Here is a 13,889-nt window from a genome sequence, read left to right as displayed (position 1 = left end):
GAATTTTTTTTGTTGACTTCAGTGTTTTCAGGATTTCATCCTTGCTGAAAAACTAAACAGCAGCTGTCATGATGATGTCCTCTGCAGCACCTCCATAACGATCTACATACAGTACATGCTGAGCTGCCACCTTTATTATTCTCTTGTGGTACTCTTGTGGTTCAATTAGGGGAGATTAAAGCTTTTGAGACTACTTTATTAATTTAATCACATTAATATGCATTTTGCTACAGTGAGGCACTGGAAAAATATATTGTTTATGTATGATGTTTTTCGCTCCAGTGTACTTGCATACATCCATAGTATGCAAGAGGTGAATCTGCCTTTCAGGATAATACAACCGTGCAGCAGTTGACCTGGCCAACAAAGGCATCTGTGGCCTGCCTTTAACTATTATGTCAGAACAGAAGCCGATGGGAAATTTGAACTTACACAGTTTCCCAAACCTGAGTATGTGTTTTAAAAGGAACATGATTTACAGCTTTAAACAGTGTAGAAAAATCCAAAGATGTTTGGGTTTTTTTTTGAAGCTAATAAGATGTAGCTGTACGTGCTAATATTTTTGCTATAGAATACAAATATTTTCCCTTTCATTCTCTCCTTTTTAATATTTTCATACTTATAGCTGCTACTTTTTGTATTTGTAATGAGAGATGTATTTGGATAAACTTCTACAAAATCAGCTAGCCCTCTTGCTGAATTAAACATGCACATAATTTTTAACACTAAAGCATAAAGCACTTGAAAGACTGTTAATCAAAATGGGTAATTAATGCCAACACTCTAAATCAACCTTGCTTTGTGCCAAATGCATCATTTTGCTTGGAGCTTATCCACAGCCAGAGACTGCAAAACTGGCAGTATTATAATGCAAACCAGCTCAATAAAAATATTTCTACTGAAAGGAAAGCAAAAATATGCAGAGACTATTTTAGAGGCATTTATCTGATAGGTAGCTGAAAGCTGGGAAAATGGTCTAATGCAAATATAAAAAGTTTTCTCTTTGATTTTTTTATTTTAAAGCTTCTGTCTGTTGTCCAATTCTCAATAGAGTAACCTTTTTAGAAAAGAGCAAGTTATTTGAAGGTGTAATTACGATGATTCAGGGCCCTATCTTGCCTGTCACTCACACCTCTTGAATTGTATGCTACTTGAAGTAAGAAGTATTGTTACTCTTAGTGAAGTTGACTATTTACAACATCGGAATCTGAGGCATAATTTAGATTACCTGTTCTGTTAGTGTTGGATTGATTTGACAGCAAGTTCAATAATATGAATTATGAAACAGATTTTTCAGTTTATGAAAGGGATTACATAATTCTGTGGCAGAGATAGAAATAGGTGTAACTCAGTGATCTAGTAAATTTTTGTTTCCAGTCCTGTATTACTCTTCCTTTAGCATTGAATTTTCCTGTTACTTTAACATTTTCAGTGTATGAGAAGCTTTGTTTGCATTTTGTCTGAAAGTATAGTTGCTCTATAAACAACAGGGAAAAACAGAGAGATATTAGTTTTAGGAAACATTGTCATAACATAGCTGAAAGTGCTATAAATTAGGCAGGCAGTGGGGAAGGGGAAGAAAATAACTGAGGCCCTGGTCTTGCAAACACATTGTGTGTGTGTTACAGTTGAGTGGCTATGTTTGCTAGATTAGAGACATTTTGGCAAAAAAAAAAAAAGGCATAAAATCAGTAAAGTTGCTTTGTTATACTGTGTCATGGTTTAAGCCCAGCCAGCAACTAAGCACCACACAACCGCTTGCTCACTCCTCCCCACTCAGTGGGATGGGGGAGAGAACTGGAAAAAAACCAAACAAACCAACCTCGTGGGTTGAGATAAAGACAGTTTAATAGGACAGAAAGGAATGAAAAACAATGATAATAATGATAATAATATGACAATAGTAATACTAAAAGAATTAGACTATACCAAGCAAGTGATGCACAATGCAATTGCTCACCACTCGCCGACCGATGCCCAGTTAGTTCCCGAGCAGCAATCTGCCCCTCCCAGCCAACTCCCCCCAGTTTATATACTGGGCATGATGCCATATGGTATGGAATATTCCTTTGGCCAGTTTGGGTCAGCTGTCCTGGCTGTGTCCCCTCCCAACTCCTTGTGCCCCTCCAGCCTTCTTGCTGGCTGGGCATGAGAAGCTGAAAAATCCTTGACTTAGGATAAACACTACTTAACACACTGATGTTTTTAGTTGTTGCTATCAACATTATTTTCCTACTAAATCCAAAACACAGCACTATACCAGCTACTAGGAAGAAAATTAACTCTGTCCTAGCCGAAACCAGGACAGTATCCACCCCTTATTCTATACCATCTACATCATGTCCAGGTCCCGCGCTTCCCGATACATTTTAAAATAATCACCACCACTTTTCCTGTCTTTTGATACATATACACACAGATATCATTCCCTTAATGTATAAGCCTTTAAAATGTCCATTTAAAATGTCCCTTTAAAATGTCTGTTGAGTTCATTCAGTCCATGACTTTGGGCTCCATCTATCATAACAGTCTGTCTGGGCAGGAGGGATGGTGCAAAGTCCGCTCAGTCGGCAGAGCAGGATCGGGCTTTGGTGTGGTACAGCGGGCAGATGACATTGGGCACAGCAGGAGGATGGTGTGTGGTGTTGGATTGTTGCATGCTGAAGTCAGTCCTGGTTCCATCACTACTGCACTTCACTCAGTTTTATCAAAGTTCATTCTTCATTAATTTGGGTGATTCTTACTGTAATACCATTAATATAGCATATAACAACTATAGTAATGATGACATACAGTGGCACGGTTATATAGCAATTAACATCATACAATTTAATCTATTGGCTGTTCTCACCTAAAATCAAATCCCCTTGAGGCACACATCGGACTTCCCCATCCTTCCGCATCACCCACCAAGTGCACCCAGGCCCTTGAGCAAAAGCAATCCCACGAATGGGTTTGCCTTTGCCTGAGGCAGGAGTAACCCAGACTGTCTTCCCTAGCATATTTTTTATGTGCACTACAGGGACTTTATCCCCTTCTACAGCATGTAAAAGTTCTGATTGGGCAGGGCCAGCCCGATTGGCAGATCCTCTAGTGTTGACTAACCAGGTGGCCTTTGCTAGATGTGTATCCCAATGTTTAAAGGTCCCACCACCCATTGCTCTCAATGTAGTCTTTAACAGTCCATTGTATCGCTCGATTTTCCCGGAGGCTGGTGCATGATAGGGGATGTGATACACCCACTCAATGCCGTGCTCTTTGGCCCAGGTGTCTATGAGATTGTTCCGGAAATGAGTCCCGTTGTCTGACTCAATTCTTCCTGGGGTACCGTGTCGCCATGAGATTTGCTTCTCAAGGCCCAGGATAGTGTTCCGGGCGGTGGCATGGGGCACGGGATATGTTTCCAGCCAGCCAGTTGTTGCTTCCACCATTGTAAGCACATGGCGCTTGCCTTGGCGGGTTTGTGGGAGTGTGATATAGTCAATCTGCCAGGCCTCCCCATATTTGTATTTCAGCCATCGTCCCCCATACCAAAGAGGCTTTAACTGCTTGGCTTGCTTAATTGCAGCGCATGTTTCACATTCATGGATGACCTGTGCGATAGTGTCCATGGTCAGGTCCACCCCTCGATCACAAGCCCATCTATATGTTGCATCTCTTCCCTGATGGCCGGAGGTGTCATGGGCCCACCAAGCCATAAATAATTCACCCTTATGCTGCCAATCCAGATCTACCTGAGCCACTTCAATCCTAGCAGCCTTGTCTACCTGTTGATTGTTTTCATGTTCTTCAGTGGCCCGGCTCTTGGGTACATGGGCATCTACATGACGTACTTTCACAACCAGGTTCTCTAGCCGGGCAGCAATATCTTGCCACAATGGGGCAGCCCAGATGGGTTTACCCCTGCGTTGCCAGTTACTCCGCTTCCATTGCTGCAACCACCCCCACAGAGCATTTGCCACCATCCATGAGTCAGTAGAGAGATAAAGTATTGGCCATTTTTCTCGTTCAGCAATGCCTAAAGCCAGCTGGATGGCTTTCACCTCTGCAAACTGACTCGATTCACCTTCTCCTTCTGCAGTTTCTGCAACTTGTCGTATAGGACTCCATACAGCTGCCTTCCACCTCCGATGCTTTCCTACAATGCGACAGGACCCATCAGTGAACAGGGCATATTGCCTCTCATTTTCTGGCAGTTTATTATACAGTGGGGCCTCTTCAGCACGCGTCACCTCCTCCTCTGGCGATATTCCAAAATCTTTGCCTTCTGGCCAGTCCGTGATCACTTCCAGAATTCCTGGGCGACTGGGGTTTCCTATTCGACTTTGTTGTGTGATCAGTGCAACCTACTTACTCCATGTAGCATCAGTTGCATGATGTGTAGAAGGGACCTTCCCTTTGAACATCCAGCCCAGCACCGGCAGTCGGGGTGCCAACAGGAGCTGTGTTTCAGTACCAACCACTTCTGAAGCAGCTCGAACTCCTTCATATGCTGCTAATATCTCCTTTTCAGTTGGAGTATAGCAGGCCTCAGATCCTCGATATCCCCGACTCCAAAACCCTAGAGGTCGACCTCGGGTCTCCCCGGGTGCTTTCTGCCAGAGACTCCAGGTAGGGCCATTCTCCCTGGCTGCAATGCAGAGCACATTTTTAACATCTGGTCCTGCCCGGACTGGCCCAAGGGCTACTGCATGAACTATCTCCCGTTTAATCTGTTCAAAGGCTTGTTGTTGTTCAGGGCCCCATTTAAAATCGTTCTTCTTCCGGGTCACTTGATAGAGAGGGCTTACAATCAGACTGTAATTTGGAATATGCATTCTCCAAAAACCCACAACCCCTAAGAAAGCTTGCGTTTCCTGTTTACTAGTTGGTGGAGACATAGCTGCTATTTTGTTGATCATCACATCCATTGGGATATGATGATGTCCATCTTGCCATTTTATTCCTAAAAACTGGATCTCCTGTGCAGGTCCCTTCACCTTACTCTGTTTTATGGCAAAACCGGCCTTCAGAAGAATTTGGATTATTTTCTCCCCTTTCTCAAAAACTTCTTCTGCTGTGTTGCCCCATATGATGATGTCATCAATGTATTGCAGGTGTTCTGGAGCTTCACCTTTTTCCAGTGCAGTCTGGATCAGTCCATGGCAAATGGTGGGGCTGTGTTTCCACCCCTGGGGCAGTCGATTCCAGGTGTACTGGACGCCCCTCCAAGTGAAAGCAAACTGTGGCCGGCACTCTGCTGCCAAAGGGATTGAGAAAAATGCATTAGCAATATCACTTGTGGCGTACCACTTGGCTGCCTTTGACTCCAGTTCATATTGAAGTTCTAGCATGTCTGGCATGGCAGCACTCAGCGGTGGTGTGACTTCATTCAGGCCACGATAGTCCACTGTTAGTCTCCATTCTCCATTAGACTTTCGCACTGGCCAAATGGGGCTGTTAAAGGGTGAGCGAGTCCTGCTGATCACTCCTTGGCTCTCCAGTCGACGAATCAGCGTATGGATGGGAATCAGGGAGTCTCGGTTGGTGCGATATTGCCACCGGTGCACCCTTGTGGTAGCGATTGGCACCTGTTGTTCTTCGACCCTCAGCAACCCCACAACCGAAGGGTCCTCAGAGAGTCCGGGCAAGGTGGACAACTGTTCAATTCCCTCTGTCTCCAAGGCAGCTATACCAAAGGCCCACCGGTACCCCTTTGGGTCCTTGAAATACCCTCTCCTGAGATAGTCTATGCCAAGGATGCATGGGGCCTCTGGGCCAGTCACAATGGGGTGTTTCTGCCACTCATTCCCAGTTAGGCTCACTTCAGCCTCCAATACAGCTAGCTGTTGGGATCCCCCTGTCACCCCAGAAATACAGATGGGTTCTGCCCCTATATAACTTGATGGCATTAGGGTACACTGTGCACCGGTGTCCACTAGAGCCTTACACTTTTGTGGGTCTGATGTGCCAGGCCATCGAATCCACACAGTCCAGTAAACCCGGTTGTCCCTTTCCTCCGCCTGGCTGGAGGCAGGGCCCCTCTAATCCTGGTCAGAGTATTTGTTACTCCTTGTAAAAATGACTTAGAGGTCCCTTCAAGAGGGTCAGAAGCCCTTCTACTCTGTCTGGGGAATTGCTTGCTGGAAACCGGAGCGGCATCTTTCCTGGAAGAACCCTCATTTGTGGTTGTTTTTCCTTTCAATTCACGTACCTGTGCATCTAGGACCGAGGTAGGTTTTCCATCCCACTTCCTCATGTCCTTTCCGTGGTCACGCAGGTAAAAGCACAGGGTACCCCATGGTGTGCACCTTCTATATTCTCTCTCTTGATCAGAGGAATGCTCACTCCTAATAGCTGAGATATTGGTCTGTACAGGTGGGGAGAAGAACTTTTCGATCAGTTCTTCGGACTTTTCGGACAGTTTTTCCACAGCCGAGACACAGGCTCGTAGGGAGGAAGAGAGATTTTCTTCGTATTGCCGGAGTTGGCGAGCCATTTCATCCACTGTCGGTGCCTCTTTGTCTTTCCAAGTTAGTACTGCCAATGGGTTGGCATACGATGATGGTGCGCTCCGTACAAATTTCCGCCATGTGGGTCATGTGCATTGAACTTCGTCTGGATCTCTGGGTAATTGTGCATTGTCTGGGTCATAATAAATCATCTCTAGCATGGTTAATTCCCTCAGGTACTGGATACCTCTTTCCATGGTGGTCCACTTGCCTGGTTGACATATAACATCTTCCTTGAAGGGATACCTTTCCTTCACACTTGACAGGAGTCGCCTCCAGAGGCTGAGGGCTTGTGTCCCTTTTCCAATCGCCTTATCAATGCCACCTTCCCTAGCAAGTGATCCCAGCTGCTTGGCTTCCTTACCCTCTAATTCCAGGCTACTAGCCCCATTGTCCCAGCATCGGAGCAGCCAGGTGATAATGTGCTCACCTGGACAATTGCTGAAATCATTTCGCATATCCCACAGCTCACTCAGGGATAGAGATCGGGTGATTACTTCTAGTTCTGCCTCTTCCTCCTGTTCTCGTGATGACCCTGGTTCATCTTCATCCTTTGCTAAACGAACTGATTTTTTTGTATATTTCTTCTTCTGTATAGGGGCGACTGATACCGGCACAGGTTGGTTCTCTGGTTCAGCCGCAGCGCCTGTCGCAGGGGTTTGGGTAGCTGCAGTGCCTGTTGCAGGGGTTGGAGTAGCCGCAGTATCTGTTGGTCTGTTTTCCCTCCCTTCCCCCTGAGGGTGCTGCACAGTATCGAGCAGTGTTTGGTAGATCCTGGCCAGGGCCCAGCACAGTGCGATAAGTTGTGCCTCTTTGGAATCGCCACAGCATTTTCCTTTCAGATATTCTGTCACTTCATCAGGGTCCTGTAGTTGTTCGGGAGTGAAGTTCCAAACCATTGGAGGTGAGAAGTTCTCTAGATACCTGCCCATTTTCTCCCACATGCCATGCCACCCATGGCTATTAAGCCTCGGGGCAGATTTCCGAAAGGTATTCTTAAACAGTTGTTTAACCTTAAACAAGACCTGGAACACATTCAGGAGACATAGCAATAGGAACGTGCTGGTTTGAACATCCCAAGGATATTCAAAATTCTCAAGAGCTACTGTAATGTGCCTGGAGGAGAAGGGGAAGCTGAAGAAATGTGTCTCCCCCGTGGCTTGACTCTCCGATGAGAAAAGGTACAAGGTGTAATTATTAATAGTTTCTGATAGATGGCTCCCGAAGTACGGAGGTGACGGCAATGCTGAGTACAAATACCAGATTAGTTTCACGACCAGCAATTCTATCGTATCATAAGCCAGTGTTACAAAGTAGAACACCATGATAACTCTGGCCCAGTTCCCACGGGTGATAAACAGCACAACAGGGAGCATATACTGCAAGTAAGGTCTTACATAACGCACCTTTAAGAACAAGTGCACCAACTTTGAGAGCAAATACATCAACATTGTGACCAGCGACTATTGAACTAATATAATGAATGTTTATAACAAATTTGTTCTAACACATTCCAGTCAGATTTGTCGTTATCTCAACCCGTACTGCCCCACGTTGGGCGCCAAAAAGGACTGTCGTGGTTTAACCCCAGCCGGCAGCTAAGCACCACACAGCTGCTCGCTCACTCCCCCCACCCAGTGGGATGGGGGAGAGAATCGAAAAAAAACCCCAAACCTTGTGGGTTGAGATAAAGACAGTTTAATAGGACAGAAAGGAATGAAAAACAATGATAATAATAATATGATTTGTCATATTGTACCATATATATACCATAGTATATCACTTTATATACTGGGCATGAGGTCATATGGTATGGAATATTCCTTTGGCCAGTTTGGGTCAGCTGTCCTGGCTGTGTCCCCTCCCAGCTTCTTGTGCCCCTCCAGCCTTCTTGGTGGCTGGGCATGAGAAGCTGAAAAACCCTTGACTTAGGATAAACACTACTTAGCAACAACTGAAAACATCAGTGTGTTACCAACATTCTTTTCCTACTTGTCCTGGTTTCGGCTGGGACAGAGTTAACTCTCTTCTTAGTAGCTGGTACAGTGCTGGGTTTTGGATTTAGTGTGAGAATAATGTTAGCTTTGTAAACGGTTTGGCCTCAGAGTTGAATGGTGTACAGGAGGAAGCAGGGGGAGGGGAGGGGGGGAGGGGGAAATCACTCAGACCTTGGAGTTGATTGGTTTGGGTGTGGTGGGTTGACCCTGGCTGGATGCCAGGTGCCCACCAAAGCCGCTCTATCACTCCCCCTCCTCAAATGGACAGGGGAGATTGATAAAAAAAAATTTTTTTTTTGTCTTTTTACCAAACCATTAAAATAAAAAGAGAAGAGTTCATGTTGAACTGAAAGAAAAAAATCCTTTTATCTCAAACTGCAGTAAAAAGCCCCAGCCGACTTTTTTTCAACTCATCCTCATCAAAATTCACTTAAATCAGATTGAACTTTTAAAATTTTGATGTTACCTGGTTTTTTTTTCATTTTTAAAATTTTAATTTATTTTTAAGCTGAAAATTCAGTTCAAATAAAAATCAAGGCACTGTCTAAAAACTGTTGAAATGAAAGGACTATAAAAATGTTAAAATAAGGCTTTTTTTTTCCAAATAATCATTTATCTGTATTGAAACTAATTTGTCGAATTCAATCCCACATAGCTGTGATCTCCCTTAATCTGCTTTTTGAGGCTCAAATTTAGATTGTCAGTGGAGTTTTGGACTGCTCTTTCTAGTAGCCCACAGTCTAGCTAGCATAGCTTGAAAACAGAATAAATGGAAAACCTTTTTAAATTAAAGCTATCAGTTAAAATAGATTATGGTGTTGCCCACAGAGTTTTGAAAGCTGCAGAATGATATGCTAGATCCTTTAAGTGAGTCTTCAGCTGTGCTTCAGGGAGACACATTGGGGCAAATTTATTCACAGGATATGGCACCAAAATTGGTATTGGCAGTTTCATAAAGCTTTGAGAAATTCAGCTTATGCAGTATTTCAGAGGGACTTAAATAATTTATGTTAGAATTTGGAAAACGAATTTTAGCAGTTGACTTATTGTTCATCCTGTTTATGATCTTCGAGAAATGAGGGAAAGTTTCTCGGATTCTTCTGGAGGTAGCCTTCTCATGGTTTTTTGGTTTTTTTTGTTTTTTCTTTTTCTTCTTTGAGACAGTGGGAATGTGAGTTAAAGGCTTTCCCCTAAAGCCTGTGTATACTGTGTGTGCAGTGCAATAAAAATGGCTTCTGCTTTTGTCTTGATCACATCTTATTTATGCTAAATTCCTAGTTTGTCCCTAGCATGATTACTATAACGTAATGAAAATCAAGTCTATAGACAGATGTTGAGTGTAATCCGTTTTGGAGATTATTTCATGAATAATATTAATAATCACTTAAACTTACTTTCAGTAATTAAGGCATTTTTCAGTAGAATGTAATTTTTGAACTGTGTATTTAGAATAACTGTAATACTTAGTGTAAAGTCTTTGAAGAACTGGAACTTTGAATATCTGCATAGAGCATCTTGTGCTCATGCAGATGTTTTTTAAAGATACTAGTGTTCATACTTATATTCTGATAATACAAAAGACTCTTCCAGTTAGCTCTTATTTAGTTTTTCCAGAATTTTACAGTATGTACACACTTATGGTTTATATTTGAAAGTTTTTGATATATTAATTGTTCTACTGAAAGCTGTTATTAAATAGATACAGAACATAATGTCATATGAGGGATTCACAGCCCCTTTGAAAATATTTTTAGGTAGTACTGTTGTTGACTGATCATGTAGACAACCATGTGCAGTGGTAGATATTCTCTATGGGGTCCCCAAAGTAAACTTAAATGGAGGAAAAATTTTGCCAAAACACAGCTTGAAAGAATGGATTTTACTTTCAGTCATTGATTTAATCTTTGCCTTAAGTTGGATTGAAGAGTATTGATGCATCATGAAATCCAATTTAGTAATCTGATTTGTTGTAGGACTAGAGGAATAATTAGGATTCCAGACCATATCATATGGAAGCAACTTTGTCAGCAGCCTGGAGAGGGAGAAAGGTGTTCGTGATTACTGTGATTCAACAGTGGTCTTTTCTGTTTTATCTAATCATTAGGCAGTAGTCTTTCTTTGGGAGGAAAACATGTAGTTAACCAGCCTGTGGCTACTGAGAAAGCTGATTATGACTGGAAGTGAAAAGCATTCAAAGGACTGTAGGTGAAAGGCACTCAAAAGAAGAGTAACTTCAGAGTTACTCTTTATCATAAGGATGACTCTAGTGGTCTTTAGGTTTTTTTGTAAACTAATCTGTAGATGAGTTGCAGTATACTCTTTGTGTGACAATCACAGTCAGCATGATCATTAATGTGTGCCTAGTTGAACAGTGTGTGAAAATTTGACCTTATTTAGATATCAGTCCAGTAACAGAACAGCATCACTACTTAATACTGATTAAAATAATATATTTGTATGAATACAGGAAGATTGGATGTAACTGGTATTTTCTTAAATCTAATTCCTTATTTATCTCCTTCCTGTGCAGAACCATGTCCAGACTGACTCAGCTGGAGAGACTGGACTTAGGAAGTAATGAATTCACAGAAGTGGTGAGTTTTGCCTAAGTAACAGGGCTTTGTATCTTTTATAAATCTCTTTATCCTTTAATCTATTTTTAATCAATATGAAAATGTAAAAATCAGCTTTAAGAGTTTTGCTACTGAGCAAATATTATGTAGACCTTATACTACTTTATAGAGCCTGTTATAAAAATTATGTGCATATTCTTATGAATATGAGTATGTGTTCTTCCTCAATTTGAAAATAAAACACTGTGGTATAGTGTGGCTACATTACTGGTAAAAAGTTAATGGTAATATGTGTTTGAATTATAAACATAATCATTTGACTTATAATAAATTCTAAACACTTATTGGTTATTATGTATTTAACATTGCAAGTTCTGTATAAGCTGTGCATAACATACTTTTATTAGTATGTACAAACTATTTAGATCCGAAGGAAACTATATTAATTATAAGTTTGACTGTTATTCAAAATAGTATTTACAGTTGAGGTGCTCGGATTTTTCCTTCAACATGGATCAGCTTGTTTCCTGTTTATGATGTCAGACAAATACATCTTCCATTTACAATCACTTAACATCCTTCTGCTTCTACAAGTACTTTCCTGTATAAAGGAATTGAAATAGAAGTATAGTGGAACATACTGACCTGCTATATAACAAAGTCAAGCCTCTGTGTGCCATCAGTAGGGTACTTCATTAGCCACAGATCATGCAGAGCTGAACACTTGCCTAGCTGTATGGTTTGGCAGATAGGGAAGTGTATTTAAGGAATTGTTCTTTAGTATTACACTTCTAGCCATTACTGTTACTGCCGTTACAGTTACTGCCATATTCTCATTACACTGTAGATATTCATGTGGGAGCCTTAAACTAACATGCTCAGGCCCACATTAAGCCATAACAGCCAGGAACTAAGTATAGGCTGTAAAATTACCTGTTTGGGTATATTTTTGGCAGATTGCTTCATCTCTACCAGACTTTTATATAGAAGAGTCAACTACTGGTAACTTATTTCATTAAGATCTTTTGGTAAAAGCACAGAAAGGTTTGAAACTGCTTTTTGGGTAAAGATATGTCTAAAAGGTAGTCTTCAGTTAAGATTTTTCTCTTGGAAAATTAATTATTGGGAGCCAGGACTGCAATTTATGCAGGAATACTGTATACTTACAATATAACAAAATTGAGTTCTGCGTTTAACTGAACTTGGTTGTAGTTGTTAAGGTGCAGTAGCACCTGTTTTGTATTACTTTCTCAGGAGGGAAGTTTAAATAGGAAAGCATATGCAACATAGATGTTTACCAAGACATGGTCTTTCCCTGATACATAAGATACTTCTAACATTAAGTTGTAGTGGGAGCATATCCTGCGCTTCACTCTATGGATATAGAGTGGTTTGCTTGTATCAGGCAGATGCACCCTTTGCTGCTAGAAAATTAAAATTTGTTTCCCATTTCCCAAAAACCACAAAAACTTTGTGGTTTTTGAAAAACAGCTCTTCTGAGTTGATGGAATTTAAGGGTTTTTAGACCTCCGTGAGAGGGGGAATTATACACATAATATTTATTTATTGTGTGCTCCAGTTTGTTGCGGATGGAGTCATGCACTTCACTCGCAAGAGAGAAGCAACAATATATTTTATTGATATAACAAAGTGAGTTAACAAAGTTCAATGGTAAATGCGACAGTGGTTTAACAAGATTCGATGGCAAGGTACACTTGAGTATTTACTGCATAGAGGACAGGGTCAGACAAAATTGTCAGGGAGACCCTCCCATTGAGTCACGAGGTTCAGAAAGGACCACCTTGTGTTCTAAACTCCTCAGAGGAGAGTCTAGGTGCAGCTGGATCCAGACTTAGTCCCAGACTTGGTCAACGGTTTATGTCTAAAGGATTATATGTGCACAATCAATCCTTTATATCACTTAGCTAAGATTTCAAAGTTCCAGCGCTCTTATTCCCAATTCACTTACTGAGTATCTGACGTGATAAGGATTCTCTCAACCTTGAGGAATAACCTTGAGAGGCATCCCTACTCAAGGGGAGATCCTGGCGTGCAGCCCACTGCCATGCAAGAGAGCTCAATGGGCCCTGGGCTGTCCACTATTTATGGAGTAAGATGATTGACTCATAGGCATATTTGCATACCAGCTGTATTTCGGTTGGTGCATGCTCAACTAGCCCTTGGCTATTGTGTTGTTATCTGTCTCCCCCGAATCCACTTTGAGACGGATGCAGCCATCACAACCAGACACATCCATTACGACTGCCACTGGTGGTTATCACTTGAGCAGGGTTATAGGAAATACAGGTCGGGGGGGGGGGGAGGGGCAGGGGGCACACTGTCACACAGTTGAAAATTAATACTTTCTGTATAAAAAAATTAACACTTTCTGTAAGGATTATTTAGTGCTATAATCAAGTTCTTAAAAGATTTTTGTATATCTAGTATGTATTTACATTTTAAAAAGTTCATTATCTGGGTTTTATTTGATGACCCAATGAAACAGTGTATATAACAGCTATAAGACATCACTTAAAGTTGCAATAGATGAATCACTGAAGTTGTTTTTGCCTTTCACTATTTTTGTATGAAGGTTTTAAAAAAACTGTTTCCTTTACAGCCTGAAGTACTTGAACAACTGAGTGGGTTAAAGGAATTTTGGATGGATGGTAATAGACTAACACTTATTCCAGGGGTAAATCCTTTTACTGTGTTAAACATTTAGTATTTTAATTTACAGTGGTATTTGCTTTGTCAGCTATCATATATGTTAAAGTTGCTGTATAATTTTAATGTTACTTAAAGCCAAAAGGCTAAATGCTTGACTA

At 41.6% G+C, this 13,889-nt stretch overlaps 1 protein-coding gene across 7 annotated transcripts in view; it reads left to right on the top strand.

Annotated features, from left to right (window-relative positions):
* LOC127028957 (erbin-like) overlaps positions 1 to 13,889 on the top strand; it is a 79,749-nt gene that overhangs the window by 28,980 nt on the left and 36,880 nt on the right. For all 7 annotated transcript variants that reach the window (XM_050914634.1, XM_050914636.1, XM_050914635.1 and 4 more), the window contains exons 6-7: positions 11,019 to 11,082; positions 13,682 to 13,756. In XM_050914634.1, the coding sequence (XP_050770591.1) occupies positions 11,019 to 11,082; positions 13,682 to 13,756 (139 nt within the window). The remainder of the gene's footprint in view (positions 1 to 11,018; positions 11,083 to 13,681; positions 13,757 to 13,889) is intronic.

Source organism: Gymnogyps californianus, unplaced genomic scaffold (assembly GCF_018139145.2).
Source record: "Gymnogyps californianus isolate 813 unplaced genomic scaffold, ASM1813914v2 HiC_scaffold_51, whole genome shotgun sequence".
Classification (NCBI taxonomy): domain Eukaryota; kingdom Metazoa; phylum Chordata; class Aves; order Accipitriformes; family Cathartidae; genus Gymnogyps; species Gymnogyps californianus.
This window is presented reverse-complemented; position numbering and strand designations above follow the sequence as displayed.